At 32.6% G+C, this 17,503-nt stretch overlaps 1 protein-coding gene across 1 annotated transcript; it reads right to left on the reverse strand.

Annotated features, from left to right (window-relative positions):
- Nucleotides 1–18: 18 nt before the first annotated feature.
- Nucleotides 19–14,890, reverse strand: LOC131173941 (glycerol-3-phosphate acyltransferase ATS11, chloroplastic-like). Its single transcript, XM_058136804.1, has 3 exons — nucleotides 14,440–14,890; nucleotides 172–273; nucleotides 19–76 (listed from the first exon to the last, which is right to left on the reverse strand). Exons 1-3 carry the CDS (start codon nucleotides 14,581–14,583, stop codon nucleotides 32–34), a joined length of 291 nt encoding a protein of 96 aa, XP_057992787.1. The 5' UTR covers nucleotides 14,584–14,890; the 3' UTR covers nucleotides 19–31.
- Nucleotides 14,891–17,503: the final 2,613 nt, after the last annotated feature.

Here is a 17,503-nt window from a genome sequence, read left to right on the forward strand (position 1 = left end):
GGCTTCAGAAGGACCTGCCTATGGTGAATGGCTAACAAAGAGGATCTGTTACAACTCCATCCCCTGCTACATAGATCTGCAATGTTATCGGTAGAATTTGGTTATGACAGCATTTCAAACACAGAAAAAGGCTATTTGAAGTATGCTCAGGATGGAAAAAGATCACTTCACCAAGTTCTCAGCAATATAGGACTTTGTCTTTTCAAGCAATAGTGCAATGATGGCAGGGCCTGCTTCAGTTTGGTGGTTGGATATCAAGACAACATATTGACCCTGCAGTCAACAATATGAAAGCAGTTATTTCATCAAGAAAAGTGAAACCTAACAGAGAACATCGTAAGACATATGTTGAAAACAAAAAAGGATGCTTAGAATAAACATGTCAGAAACAAACATGAAAGTGATAGCTCATTATGACCTTTCACCTCTCATAGATAAGATGTCCTGGCAGTTAAAATGCTTGAATGCTTTGTACCAACATACCATCTGGTTGGAATATGTCAATCATACCATTCATACAAATGGTTTTAAAAATCGCAGTTGCAACCATGAATATGGATAATGGAAACAAGCTTGTAACAACCATGATGTAACGGAAAACAGCTATCACTGTGCAAATTTTTTGAAAAATTTGCAGTTCATGAAATGATTAAATATTTAAAGTGTTAGAATAGAGATGTCATTGATCATGCATATCTCATTGAGCCAATCCCTATAATCATGTATATCTTATCTATAATTATATATAAATATATCAACATCTTGAGAAAATTAATCAAGCTATTCCACAAATCCTCTTCTTCTTCTTTATTTCTTTCATGGTATCAAATCCTAAAAAGGCTTGATTATTCATTGTTCTTTTATCTTAAACCCACTGCTTCCTTAGTTCACGTTCTTCCAAGGGAGGTGGACTACACCACCAGTCTAGGGAGAAACTCTAGGGCTGCCAGCGAGTCAACTCTTCAAAGACAGTCAATGGACATCATTCTCTTAAGCCCCACATCCACATGACCCAGTTTCCAACCGGCAATCACTCCAAGGTCGCCTTTCTGCACCATCCTAGCCCATCAACTACACCTAAATCCCAAGTCTCCTAAACCCTTTCTTAAACAGTACCTCTCCCTTTCTTAAACAGTACTGTATGAAGAGATTATTCTCATTGATTTCAATTAATCTGTACATGGGTATATATATACAATTGATTCCTATAATTATGTTCTAATAATTAGGAAGAAATCCTAAATAAGAAATCCTAAATAGGAATACAGAATACAGAATATACAGAGAAAAAATATAGTGATTGACTTTCCATAACATAGTGATTGACTTTCCATAACACTCCCCCTCAAGTTGGAGCATAGATGTTAATCATGCCCAACTTGTTACAAATGTAGTCAATCTTAGCTCCATTCAGAGCTTTTGTGAAAATATCTCCTAACTGCTCTCCAGTTTTGATGTGTCCTGTTGAGATGATCTGTTGTTGAATCTTTTCACGAATAAAGTGACAATCAATCTCAATATATTTGGTCCGCTCATGAAACACCGGATTATAAGCAATATGAAGAGCAGCTTGATTATCACACCACAATTTCGCAGGCAGGGAGGTCTTAAAACCTGTCTCATCTAATAACTGAAGTATCCACATTACCTTACATACTGATTGTGCCATGGCTCTGTATTCGGATTCAGCACTAAATCGAGAAACTACACTCTGCTTCTTGCTTCTCCAAGACACCAAATTTCCTCCAATAAAAACGCAATATCCAGTAGTTAACCTCCTGTCAATCTTAGATCCAGCCCAGTCGGCATCTGAAAAACATTCAACATTCAAATGCCCATGATTACCATATAGCAAACCTTTTCCTGGAGCGCCCTTCAGATAACACAAGATTTGTTCCAAGGCTTCCCAATGAGCAACAGTTGGGGAAGACATAAACTGACTTACCACATTAATGGCATAAGCAATGTCAGGACGAGTGATTGAAAGGTAGTTCAATTTTCCTACCAATCTCCTGTATCTCTCTGGATCTTCAAACAACTCACTATCCCCTGCTAACAATTGTAAAGTTGGAGTCATTGGTGCGCTACAAGGCTTAGCACCTAATTTTCCTGTCTCTGTCAATAGATCGAGGACATATTTTCTTTGAGACAAGAAACTACCCTTCTTACTTCTCATAACTTCGATACCCAAGAAATACTTTAACAATCCCAAGTCTTTGGTCTGAAACTGAGTTTGGAGGAAGGTTTTAAGAGATGAAATACCTGCAGAATCACTCCCAATGATGACAATGTCATCCACATAGACTACCAAGAGAATTAGACCAGCCTCAGATTGCCTATAAAATATTGAGTGATCACACTTACTCTTTTGCATACCAAATTCCTGTACTGCTTCACTGAATCTCCCAAACCATGCCCTAGGACTTTGTTTCAAGCCGTAAAGAGACTTCCGAAGCCTACAAACTTTACCCAATTCCCCCTGAGCAACAAACCCAGGTGGTTGCTCCATATACACCTCCTCCTGAAGATCACCATGAAGGAAAGCATTCTTGATATCCAATTGATGCAGGGACCAATCATATGTAGCTGCTAAAGAGATAAACAAGCGAATAGAAGTAAGTTTAGCTATAGGAGAAAAAGTATCAGGGTAATCAATCCCATATGTCTGAGCATATCCTTTTGCTACAAGGCGTGCTTTTAACCTAGCCACAGAACCATCAGGATTTGCCTTTACTGTAAATACCCATTTGCAACCAATAGCTTTCTTACCAGTGGGCAAAGGCAATAGTTCCCATGTACCATTAGCATCTAAAGCTTCCATTTCCTCTTTCATAGATCACACCAGCCAGGATGAGACAGTGCCTCATCAATAGTATTAGGGATAGGAACAGAGTCTAAAGAAGTAACAAAACACCGAGAACAAGAAGACAATTGATTATAAGAAATAAAAGAAGAGATAGGATAAGTACATGAACGTTTACCTTTACGAAGAGCAATGGGTAAGTCTAGATCAGAATCATGATCAGTATGAGGTACAGGATCTCCCAACGAAGTAGCTGGTGGAGGATCTGAGTCAGGAATCTCCAATCTCCTGGAATAAACATGAACAACGGGAGGTCGAGTAGGTCTAGAGATAGAAGGAACAGGCTGTGGGAGAGGACCAGACATTGGTTGGACAGTATATATTAAGAGATCATCCTCCTCCCCCTGACTCTCATACACAGATGATGGAGAAAAAATGGAGTGGACTAAAAAAATGTGACATCTGCAGAAATAATATAACGATTAAGAGTAGGAGAGAAACAACGGTACCCTTTTTGGAGCCAGGAGTACCCAAGGAAGACACATTTGAGAGATTTTGGATCCAATTTAGTAACCTGTGGACGAACATCACGCACAAAACAGGTACAACCAAAAATACGGGATTCAATAGGGAATAAAGATTTTGTAGGAAACAAAGTAGTATAAGAAATATCCCCATTAAGGACAGAAGACGGCATACGATTGATCAAAAAACAAGCCGTAGAAACTGCATCCGTCCAAAAGTGTTTAGGTACTTTCATCTGAAAAAGAAGAGCACAAGTTACCTCAAGAAGATGACGATTTTTTCTTTCGGCCACGCCATTTTGGGATGGGGTATCTACACAGGAAGACTGATGAAGAATGCCATTTTGTGTCATATAAGGCTGAAATTGTGCTGAAAAGTATTCTTTGACATTGTCACTTCTTAATATGCGCACAGAAATATTAAATTGAGTTTTGATTTCATTACAAAAGGCACAAAAGATAGAAAACAACTCAGAACGATTCTTCATTAAATATAACCAGGTAACACGAGAGTAATCATCAACAAAAGTAACAAAATAACGAAATCCAGTTTTAGATGTAACAGAACAAGGACCCCAAACATCAGAATGAACTAACTCAAAAGGGGATGAAGCCCGTTTATTGACTCTAGACACAGAAGGCAAACGATGATGTTTTGCAAACTGACACAACTCACATTCTAGTACTGATAAAGACTGAAATTGAGGACACAGCTTCTTCATGGTAGACAAAGAAGGATGACCCAATCTAAAATGAGCTTCAAGAGGTGTTAACGTACTGAAGCAAACAACCGACCGCGGTACATGATTTTCCAGAATGTAGAGACCACCTGACTCGCATCCTCTACCAATAATCTGCTTCGTTGTAAGATCCTGAAACAAACACTTGTCAGGAAAAAAGGAAATAGAACAATTTGAGGCAAGAGTAAGTTTACTAACAGAAAGTAGATTAAAAGAGAATTTTGGTAGACACAAAACAGAAGACAAAGAAATTGACGAAGTCGGGTTCGCAATTCCAGAACCCATGACACAAGAAGTAGAACCATCAGCTAAAGTAACAGTAGAGGAAGTGAGATTAGACTGAAAAGCAGATAGAAGACTAGAATTACCTGTCATGTGATCTGTCGCACCAGAATCAATAACCCATTTGGATGAAGAAGACACAAGGCATATAGTGGATTTACCAGACTCAACGATCGCAGTGACAGGGGAACTGGTAGGCTTTAGAGATGCATGATACTGGGAAAATTGTGCAAAATCCTCTGCAGATACCAAAATAGTTTTCTCAGAGGAAAATATCAGAGAATTCTCACGCCATATTTGCCATCCGTGATCGCTGATTTTTCCTATGATGTTGCGGACAATTATATTTTGTATGGCCAGGCTCATGGCAATAATAACAAATGACTCCTCTTGAGTCCTGATTAGAACTAGCCTCTCCATTACGCTGATTACTTCTGTTGCCTGTAATTCCTCCTCTACTTCCTCTTCTATTACCCTGTTGTCCATTTGGATTATGGCTAATAAGAGCACTACTCGCAGGCTGTGAAGATTGAGTACTCTCTGTACGAAGGACCCGTGTGAACGTTTCATGCAAAGAGGAAATCTCAGAACTGGAGAGAATATGAGATTTAGCAGTCTCATTCTCTAAAGGAAGGCCTGCAAGAAAACTCATAACAGCTAGTTGATCCCGTTGGGCCTACTGAACTTTCACATCAGGACTAAAAGGCAACAATACATTAAGTTCCTCATATACCCGTTTAAAATCCATAAAATAAGTCGTGAGAGACTTATCCTCTTTCTCAGCACGGTAGAATGCGTTACAAACATCATAAATACGGAAGATATTCCCTTTACCAGAATATAAAAAATCTAAGTAATCCATCAATTCCTTAACAAATTCACAGTGATTAATTAAACTAATTACCTCACTATGAATCGAGTTCCGAAGCTGCAAAAACAACCGAGCATCCTTCCTTAGCCAAGTTTGTCGTGTATCATCACTGGGTGGATCTTTAGTAAGGTGATCATCATTATCAATGCTACGCAAATAGACCCTAACAGTCTTACTCCACTCTAGGTAATTCGAACCATTAAGTTTGTGTTCCGTAATCTTAGTAATCATCGGAATCACATTAGAAATAACATTCTTATTGTCTGCCATTTGTTGAGACAGAAAACTAACCGAAACGCTAATCCAAAGTGCTTATAGCAACAAAATAATCCAAAATCACAAATCAAGCAAATACCGAAATAGGATATGAGAGCCAAACCTCAGAAGTCCTTTAATGGTATCTTCGGATCGTGCAACAAAGACACGCTGGTGGAATGAGGGGGTTGAGGCGATGCCGGTGATGTTGATCGGGGTTGAAACGGCCAGTCGGCGGCCAAGGTCTCTTCTGAGCTGGGTAGTGAGAACAAATAGTTACCCTAGATTGATGACCTCCTCTGATACCATGTAGGAAGAGATGATTCTCATTGATTTCAATTAATCTGTACATGGTTATATATATACAATTAATTCCTATAATTGTGTTCTACTAATTAGGAAGAAATCCTAAATAAGAAATCCTAAATAGGAATACAGAATACAGAATATACAGAGAAATAATATAGTGATTGACTTTCCATAACATAGTGATTGACTTTCCATAACAAGTACCTTCATCGTTCAAAATTTTAAAAAAAAATTAAAATGACAAAAAACACCTCAAACCTAGTTACGGAAAAACCAATTTTCTCTTCAATTACCTCCTCTCCTACAATTACTACTGTCAAATTACAAGGCAGCAATAATTATGTCTCTTAGGCAACTTCAGTTGAACTATGATTCATGGGTCAAGGATATGTGAGAAAGAAGAGAATAGAAGAAGATTGTGAGAGAATTATAGAGCTTAAGTATTTCCTCAAGCCAATTAGGATTTACATAGCTTTACAGAAGATTACAAAAAAGGAATATACAGATTCTAGGCTATTTTATAGATCCTAGTAATAATTAAAAGATTACAGCAACTAATTAGGAAAATTAGGTGCATGAGTCAAGGCAAGAATCAAGGCAAATATCTCAACACTCCCCCTCAAGTTGGAACGTACACGTTATATTCTCTAAGCTTATTACAAATATATTCAATCTGTGGACCTCTAAGGGATTTAGTAAGAACATCTGCTAACTGATCATTTGAATTAACAAAACTAGTGGTAATACACCCTAATTCAATCTTTTTTCTAATAAAGTGATAATCTACCTCTATATGTTTTGTTTTTTCATGGAAAATTGGGTTAGAGGCAATATGAAGGGTTGCTTGATTGTCACAAATTAACTTAATTTGACTAATTTCCCCATAATTCAACTCTTGAAGAAGTTGTTTCACCGAAATAAGTTCACATGCTACCAAGGCCATAACTCGATATTCTGCTACTACACTTGACCTGGCAATCACATCCTACTTTTTACTCTTACAGGATATTAAATTCCCTCCAATCACGATACAGTATCCTGAAGTGGATTGAGTATTTGAAGGAGAACCAGCCTAATCTCCAACTAAATAACCAACATTTTGTGAGTGACCTTTGTTTTCATACAACAAGTGTTGCCTTGGAGCTCCTTTTATGTACCTGAGAATGCACACACCTGCATCCTAGTGACTACTACATGGAGCTTGGAGGAATTGACTAACCACACTTACAACAAAGGAAATGTCTGGATGTGCGATTGTGAGATAGTTGAGTTTATCGACTAGCCTTTGATATCTACCAGGGTTATCCAATGGCTCCGCTATTTAGGAACAAGTTTGACATTTGGATCTATAGAAGTGTCCACTTGTCTGCAGTCTAACATACAAGAGCTTCCAATATATTCAAAGCATATTTCCTTTGAAAAATAGCAATGCCTATCTTAAACTGTCCCACCTCAATCCCTAAAAAGTACTTCAACTATCCTAGGTCCTTAGTCTGGAAGTTACTGAATAAGTATTGTTTGAGTTAAGAGATCTCATCCTGATCATTTCCTGTAATAACTATGTCACAAAGCACCAAATAAATGCATCTATTATGGCCATCATGACAGAAAAGCACCAAATGATCAGCTTCACTTTGAGACATTCCGAATTGCTGGACTACAATATTGAATTGTCCAAATGAAGCAGAGGAAGCAAGCCATCATCACTAGATTGGATTATATGTGCAGTTTGTTGAGATCGTCTCTTATCCACTTGGATTATCAGCTTTACTTAAGTAGTTTAATAGGATTACACTTTCTAAGTATAATAAGAGTCCACTTCCTATTTGTAACATGTATATACATCTGTATAATTGTGAATGAAATATGCATACAGATTTTCTTCCAAATCTTTCTTTCTTTCTATTATTTTCACATAGTATCAGAGCACCCTACTTCAATGTTGGGCTATCCGCAAATGTATTTGCCTGTAAATCTCATGCTCCTGATGTTCATGCCACAATAGGAAGTTTATTGTCCCACTTTGTGCTAAATATAGGACTTGGATACTCCTCCCCCCTTGAGCTAGCTTTTGGGGTAGAGTTAAAATCGATCCATTTTTTCCACAAAAACACGACTAGATATCTCATTTGTTGTTAGTTTGGTAAGTCAGTTTCTCCAAGCTCCATGTAGTGATCACTGGAATGCAGTAATTTGCATTCTCAAGTGTATCAAAGGATCTCGTGGACAAGGTCTATTGTATGAAAACAAAGGTCATTCACAAGTTGTTGGGTACTTTGATGCAGATTGGGCATGTTTTCCTACAGATAGGTGATCTACTTCAGGATATTGTATTATGATTGGAAGGAATCTGATATCCAGGAAGAGTAAAAAGTAAGATGTAGTTACTAAATCTAGTGCAAAAGTAAAATACAAAATTATGGCTCTAGCAACTTGTACGCTCATCTGGTTAAAACTTTTTTAAGAATTAAGGTGTGGGGAAGTTAAACAAATAAAGCTAATATGTGAATCAAGTTGCCATTCATATTGCTTCAAATCTAGTTTTTCCTTAAAGAACAAAACATATAGAGGTGGATTGTTATCTTATTACACAAAAGATCGAATCACGGTGTATTGCTACCAATTTTATTAATTTAAGTGACCAGCTAGCAAATGTTTTCAAACCTTCAAAAACCTTAACTTCTTTAAAAAATGCCTTGCTCCCAAACAAACCTATTACTTTAAAAAATCATACCTTACCTCCAAAACTTCCTCCCAAACATAATGTTATAGGCTTCCATTTCCATGGTTTTTGTAGAAACCACAAAAACAGTAATCATAATATCTCAATGCAACTTAGAAGTAATTAATTCCTTATTCTATATTTTAAGCAAGATTCTACACAGTGACCAGGCCTCCATTTTTTGGAAAAGGAGTCATATGGTCAAGCATGAAGGCAATTAAGATCCTACTATAGCACAAAGCCTTCTTTACTTAAGTATTGAAGAACCAAAAATAAGAATATATATTAGCATCAAAGGCCATGCCGCTAAGCACTGGACTCACACAGTGATAAGGAAATGGCCTAGCAGTTAATAATATGTGAATAGAAATGGCAATCAGTAATCTTGTTTCTATAAATTGATCATTTGGGAATTGGATTTATATGACTTTTGTGAGCATTGTGAACTTTGTAAAATGAATCTCATCAATTAACACTAGTTGCTCACCTCCTCATTTTATGGGTGAATTTGAAAATATTATATCTATTTGTTAGAACTTTCTTTGATAAAAAGCATTGATAACAGCATCACTATAGGGTTTGGAAACATCCTTTTACAATTTTAAACACTTTCTTTATCCCTAGTTTGCAGCTTGCACATTTTCCTTTCTAATAAGATTAACCAAAAAGCTAACCACAAAATGAATAAGAAATAGAATAGATTTTTATAAGGAAATACTGCAGTCAAATTAGAAACCCAATATCATTGCTGGAAAAAAAAAATCTAACAATAAATTTCAATAATGATGAGCATAACAATAAATATTTATTATTTTTTAATTAAATGATAAATTTATTAGGAATTGAGGACAGAGAGAGAGACATTAACAGAATCATTCAATCATTACAAATACATGCATTTGAACACACTGACTAAATGAAAAGTCAAAGATAGGTATATGGTACAAAAACAAGGATTGCAATGTTGAGTTCTATATCAAAATATCCATCAATTTTTTGAGTTTCTAAAGTTCCTAATTTTTTATTCACAATATTTATGTATCGACCTTTACTTTAAAACAAAATTAAAATTTTCAATTATTTTATAATTTTTTCAAATCATTATTGATATCAACATTTTCTTTAATAACTCAACTCAACTCAACTAAGCCTTTATCCCAAAAATTTGAGGTTGGCTATATAAATTCTCTTTCTCCACTCTAAACGATTTTGGATTAAATCCTCAGAAATATGTAATGCTTCTAGGTCATGTTGTACTACTCTCTTCCAAGTCAGTTTAGATCAACCCCTTCTTTTCTTTCTATCCTCTACCCTAATGTGCTCTACTTGTCTAACTAAAGCCTCCGTATGTCTACGCTTCACATTACCAAACCACCTCAATTTCCCTTCTCTCAACTTATTTTCAATTAGTACCACTCTTACCTTTTCTCTAATACTTTCATTACGGACTTTATTTAGTTTAGTATGGCCACTCATCCACCTTAACATTCTCATCTCTGTAACTCTTATCTTAGACACATACGACTCCTTCAGTGCCCAACACTCACTACCATATAACATGGCCAATCGTATAGCTATACGGTAAAATTTTCCTTTCAATTTATTGGGAATCTTGCGATCACATAAAACTCACGTAGCACATCTCCACTTCAACCATCCAGCTTTAATCCTATGACTAACATCCTCCTCACATCCCCCATCTCTTTAATAATGATATCAAAACATATAGTGAGATTTTAATAAAATGATTATATTGTTATGTGAGGAGGATGTTAGTCATAAGATTAAAGCCGAATGGTTGAAGTGGAGAAGTGCCACGGGATTTTTATGTGATCACAAAATTTCCAATAAGTTGAAAGAAAAATTTTACCGTACAGCCATACAACCGGCCATGTTATATGGTAGTAAGTGTTGGGCACTGAAGGAGTCGTATGTGTCTAAGATAAGAGTTACGGAGATGAGAATGTTAAGGTGGATGAGTGATCATACTAGACTAGAGAAAGTCCGTAATGAAAGTATTAGAGAAAAGGTAGGAGTGGTGCCAATTGAGAATAAGTTGAGAGAAGGAAAATTGAGGTGATTTGGTCATGTGAAGCGTAGATATACGAAGACTCCAGTTAGACAAGTAGAGCATATTAGGTTAGAGGATAGAAAGAAAAGAAATGGTAGACCTAAACTGACTTGGAGAAGAGTAGTACAACATGACCAAGAAGAATTACACATTTTTTAGGATTTAACCAAAATCGTTTAGAATGAAGAACGAGAATCCATATAGCTAACCCCAAATTCTTGGGATAAAGAATTACACAGAGTTGTCCTTGAACTTAAAAATATAACTTAAAATCCCTTGAACTTTAAAATTTTGCACAGTATAATTCTTTTGACTCCCAATAGTTAGTTTATATAATTCTGAGTAGTAATGTTGTAAACAATTCTCTCCCCTCTATATGATAGTAGCAAAACCAGCTATGATTTTTTTCACAGATCAAGGATGAAAGAATCTCAATCGTATGGGATAATGGGGTGTTAAATGTATTGTAGCTGATAAAAGGGGCTTTACCTACAAAAACAACAGCAATTGTCCACATTATCGCCACTCTGATTGTCCACATCAACATGTTACTTATAAATCGGCTATTGAAAATTGGAAGATTTTACGATACAAAATTTGAAAATTCAAGAGATTTTATGTTACATTTTTAAATTCAGGGACATCTTTATTACAACCCTTAAAGTAAAAAAACAACTCTTGAAATTTATCTTTCATATGCACATACATATATAATCTAACCTCAATGTCACTATTAACCACTTTGATTATACATCCATGCATAAGGCTCATATGAGGAGGGTAAACAAAGAATAAATGCAAAAATGAAGGCTCATACATAACTATACATCTAGGTTCCTTTCTTCTTATTTTAGTTTTTTTGTTTCTTCTGCATATAATTACTGGTGTACCTTTAAAAAAAAAAGTTGTTATAACACCACAATTTTTTTCAATTTACCATTATATTGAAGGGCATTAAGTTATTACCACCATAACCATTATAAGAGCAAGATTCCCAATAAGTTGAAAGGAAAATTTTACCGTACAGTCATACGACTGGCTATGTTATATGATAGTGAGTGTTGGTCACTGAAGGAGTCGTATGCGACTAAAATAAGAGTTACAGAGATGAGAATATTAAGGTGGATGAGTGGCCATACTAGACTAGATAAAGTCCATAATAAGAGTATTAGAGAAAAGGTAAGAGTGGTGCCAATTGAGGATAAGTTGAGAGAAGAGAGATTAAGGTGGTTAGGTCATGTGAAGCGTAGACATACGGAGGCTCCAGTTAGACAAGTAGAGCACATTAGGTTAAAGGATAGAAAGAAAAAAGGGTAGACCTAAATTGACTTGGAGGAGAGTAGTACAACATGACCTAGAAGCATTACACATTTCTGAGGATTTAACCCAAAATCGTTTAGAGTAGAGAAAGTGAATCCATATAGCCGATCCCAAATTTTTGAGATAAAGGCATAGTTGAGTTGAGTTGAATTGTTATTTAAACCCTTGCAATTATCCCCCCAGGGCCTACTTCTTTCTTTAGCAATTTTTAGAATTCTTTCCCCATTTTCTACAAATATGGTTCACCAATTATTCTTCTTCCCGATACTATTAATTTATGTGTAGCCTTTACGTAAGACTAACAAAATTCTTAACATAATGGTGTTAAGTGAAAGTACTTACAGTAATAAAATATTAAAGGAATAACAGCAAAAAAGTAAATGTATTGCTTTGGCCATGGTTTTGAAACCCAAACTAGCCAGGCCGGTTAGACCCAACAACCTAGGAAACTAGCATAGGGCCAATCCAAGTCACCCTTAAAACCGGAAATTACAAAATCCAGTTAAAGCCCATAAAACCTGGTCAACCCAATCATAAGTCTCACAAGTCAACCGGGTTTTCGATCTTTTTTTTTTTTTTTTCTAATTGTGTACAAAACGACATCACTGAGTACATATGGCAATCATTAGTTAGTGACACATGACAACCCTCTACATGGAAAAAAAAATACAAGATGATTATGTTTTATTTTTTTTAACATCGTGAACACGTTAATGATATCTATTTTTCTAAAAGATAAATCTAAACCATTATTATGGATAATGCAAATTTATCACCAGTGTCTTTGGATAGTAAATTTTACTTAATTTTGGATATTGATGTGGAATTGATCTTACACAGAGTTGAATGACACAAAATGATCCATATAGCTGGCTTCCAACTAGTGTGGGATTAAGACTGAGTTGTTGTTTGTTTTGTTATTAATTAAAATTTAAGAGTTAAATTAGAAAAATTGATGATATATTAAACTAGTATGCTAAATTAGTTTATAAAGGTAATATAAATTTAATATATTAATATTTAGTTTAATATTAGTATATTAACATTAATTTATTAAAATCATTAATTGCATAATATAAATTTAATAAGCCCTCTGCCTTCACTAATTCTCAAACCAAGCCAAATTTGAAAACCATGGTTTTGGCCTTTTCTGTTCAATTCCACTTACTATTTTGTTTCTTAATCAAGTACGTGAACTGTTTATAAAAGAGCAGTGTGTACATAGTTGACAGAATCCAACAAAGATTTCAACAGAAAAGAGACTAACAGTGCAAAAGCTAATACACGTGGGATAAAAAAATTTTAAAGTGAGCAACTAAGCTAGAACACCCTCTGAATGTGTGTTACATGGTATCCATTTTAAAATTGTGTATTGAAACCATGAGTTGAAAATCTTTTTACTTTTCCAATGGAGATTTGTCAAATTCCACCCAATGTGTTCTATTTATTCTCTTATAAATAGTTTCTATGCTTGTTTTTATCCTTGAGTAAAGTAAGTTATATTCCTGAATATATATGGTCAAAATTCATTGTAAGAATTAGTAATGTAACATTTGAGTCATTCCTTCAAATTTGCGTCAGACGCCATTCATTATTTTAAAAATGAAATGACATACAAGAAAGGAGTGACCCTAACATCATGCTCACAACAGCCCATTTGAAGCAGCACTGCAACTGTGATTTAAAAGCTAAATAATGCAGCGCAGCAAATACAAAAGCAAAGCATCTAAAGTTATCTTTTCCACTTTCTACATTTAAAGGATGTTCAAACTGGTCATATGAAAAAATAACAGAAAGAAAATATTGAATCTCATACTTCAAGCATTTCAGACCAAAGAAGACAAAACTTTTCATCCATTAGAGTGCCAAACAGAAACAAGTATCCAGCCACAGAATGTATCTGACCATTTTAAGCAATAAATATAGCATTCAAAACATATTTTTCATTAGCAAATGGGAGCCACAGCTATACAATGCTTCCAGTAAACAACAACAACAACCAAAAAAAAAAAAAAAAAAAAAAAAGCAAAATGCTGTTTAGACCTCAAGAGGAAAAAAATGAAATTCAAGAGGAGAAAGCAAATCCACACTGCAAGCCAGAAACAGAAAATAATAATTTCATTATTAACATTTTTTTTCCTATTTCTATAGTTCTAAACCTTGGGAAGATAAAGAACATCCATCATAATCATATCATAAAGGGAAAGGGGGTGTGGTGAGCAAGTGAATTCTTACAATCACTTATCCAAAATTAGTATTAAGCATAGTTAAATGGAAATTCAAACCATAGCTCATACATGTGCAGTGGCTAATCTCTCTCTGTACGTTACTAAATATTATTCATCTAAATACATATCATTCTCCAAAAGAAAAAGAAAAAGAAAAATCCAAGAAATACCTAACATGCATTTTTCACTTTCTTTGAGCATAAATAGTTCTAAGTTTTTCCCTGATTTTCCAATAGAAAACCAGAAAGAAAATAATAATAATAATAATAACAATGAAAAAGAAATAAAACTACTGAACAGTACAAACATTTTACCAATAGCTTCAAACCTTCTTCCGTTGTCGCGTTAAGAAAAGTTCGCGGCAGACTAGACTTTTCCTTCTTCTTCTTGTTCTTCTCTTCCTCCTCGCCTGAAGCTGAAGCGTTAGCTTCTTTGTCCTCCTTGACGAGCTGGACCATTGCGTTGGCGTTGATAGAATAGATCAAGCAAGGACAAAGGACCTTCGCACACTCGATTTGAGAGCGAGAAAATGAGGAAAAAGAGAGGGAGGGACGAAGCAGAACTTAGAAGACAAGAAAGGAGAGGAAAGGGAAAACTCAGTCAACGGCGACAGCTATGGTATTCTGCAGAGGAATGTGGGAGGAAGAACGAAAAGGTTTCGGTGGAGGAAGAGGAGGGATATATCTTGTGCTTAATGCCTTGGCTAGCTGACTCGAGGCTACCATTCCATGCGCCGCACTTTTTTTCTCTCCGGGCCGAAGTGAGTATGAGGTGGAGGAAGATGAGGCTTTCTCATTTTCCTTTTCTCTCTTTTCTTTAAGAAATATATATATATATATATATATATATATATATATATATATATATATATATATATATATATATATATATTTCTTAAAGTTTACAATTTTATTTAAATCAAAAAAATGTTAATCATCAATATTAAAATAATTTAATTTGAGTTTAAATCTTAATTTTAAAAGCACTTATTAAAAAATAACTAAATTCTATATTTTTAAGTATTAAAATTATAATTTATTTTAAATTTTTTATTAATAAAATAATAAAAATATCACATCAACCTATCATTTTTATCTTCCTCTCCCCTTCACTTCAGAAAATCTAAATTTTTTGCTTCTCTTTTATCCCTCTTTCTCATCTTTCATTATTTTTGTCTCTTTCAATTTCTCATATTACAATCTCTCGTATTATTCTCTCTCTCTCCCAGTATTTCCATTAGCATAATGTCTATGCATATATGCGTGTGTTTTTATTTTTTTTAATTTAATTACATTTTAAATAAGATAAAATTATTATTAATTAATTTTTAACCAAATTTCTCTTTTATTTAAATTTATTTAAATAAATTTTTATCTGTTATAATAATAATTTTTTAATTAATTTATAATATAATTAATTAAAATACTTTATTTAATATATATATATATATATTAATAGTTTTCATGATAACTTTATCTAAAATGTAATAAAATTACTTTATAAAAAAACTATTTAAACTTTATGAAATGTTTATATTTTATTTGATATTTTATGTAAATTGATATTTATTTTTTTATAAAAAAAATATAATAGATTAATGATAAAAATAATGTTATTTCAAAAAATATAAAAGTAAATTTTTTTTTAATTAATATAATAAAAATATATTAAATTACTAATAATGAATTGAATTATTTAATTTTAATAATAATAAAAGCATAAAATTATTATTAATTAAAAATAATATTATATTATATTATTTTCAAAAAATACTATATCTATAAATTTTTGTAAAGTGTATTTTTTTAAGTACATAAATTTATAATATAAAATACATATATTTCATAAAAATTAAATTTTTAAATAAATATATATATAATGAAAAATCATCATTTTCTGTTAATCTAATAAATGTTATAAAATGCATACCCTTTTTTAAAAGACAAATCTCATATCAATCATCTTTAAGTATAGTTAAATTTTCGATATAATCATATTAGGCATCTATTTTTTACATTTTATATTGCATAAAAATATAATTAAAATATAATTTTTACATAAAATATATCTATTTAACTAAAATTTGAAAATAATACGATTAAAAATTAATGATAATAAAATATAGATAATTAAAATATTAGTTTGAGATATGATAATTTTAGTATAATACACTATCCTTTAGGATTTACCAAACTTTTCCTAATATTATAGGAAATAAAGAATAAGTAGAAATATAAATAACTTTTCAAAATGGGGACAAATAAATCTTGAGTAAAAATAATAAAAATAAAGCAAATTAAAGAAAGAATTTGATAGCAAAATATGAGAAGAAAAGCATTTTTTTAATGACTTTTTTTTTTAATTTAGTGTGTCCTAACAATAATACAAGATATCAACTATTTATAGGCAATGAATAAGGAGTCATTAAAATCAAAATTTTAATTTTATCATTAATCATTATTTAATTGAAAAATAACATTAACTCATTTTAAGAAAGTATTTAAATGACCATTTAATACTAAAACATTGGCTAAAGAATTTGTTGTTTGAAACAATATATGGGGCATATCATCAATTCAATGGCGATAACTCGAATCAAATAAAAAGAAAATAGAAAAAAGGAATTATTATCCTATTATAATGAAAATTTGAAAGTTAATTCTCTAACTTTTTAGAAAAAAATTACATTAATTATATTGATAGTGTAACTGGTGTGATGAACTCTAACAATAGATATTTCTTTTATAATGTTATCATAATTAATTATTAAAATTATTTTATGTAAAGAAAGTCACAATATAATATATTTCACTAATAAATATAATGTATAATGCAAAATTTACATATAAGTTATAATTGTCAACTTTAAAATACAAACTGTCAATTGTTATTTACTTTATTTAATAAATATTATATAATTGGAAATTACTACAGATATTCCCAATGATCATAATTGTAAAATAATATATATGGACACCAGGTGTATAGTCACATACAGTGTTGCATTTAATGAATAAAATTTTGTCTGAGATTGCAATAGGAAAGTTAAAATAATTAAAAATTATTTTTAAAAAATTATTTATTTTGATGTGATTGAAAAATATTTAGAAAATATTTGATTACTTTAAAATTACAATAATCAATTAATTATATTAAATTTAGAATTTTTAATAAATAATTTTAATAATACATAATAGAGATTAAAATGGGCTTTGATGTGTACATTTGCAAAAATAAAACTAGAGAAATAATTTTATAATATTAATATATTATGTTATACATAATGTAGTTTAAATAGGTAAATTTAAATAAATAAATAATTTTATTTTAACAAAATTAAAGTGTAATAACTGCATTAAATTTATTATTGGAATTTTA

This window comes from Hevea brasiliensis, chromosome 15 (genome assembly GCF_030052815.1).
Source record: "Hevea brasiliensis isolate MT/VB/25A 57/8 chromosome 15, ASM3005281v1, whole genome shotgun sequence".
NCBI classification, from domain to species: domain Eukaryota; kingdom Viridiplantae; phylum Streptophyta; class Magnoliopsida; order Malpighiales; family Euphorbiaceae; genus Hevea; species Hevea brasiliensis.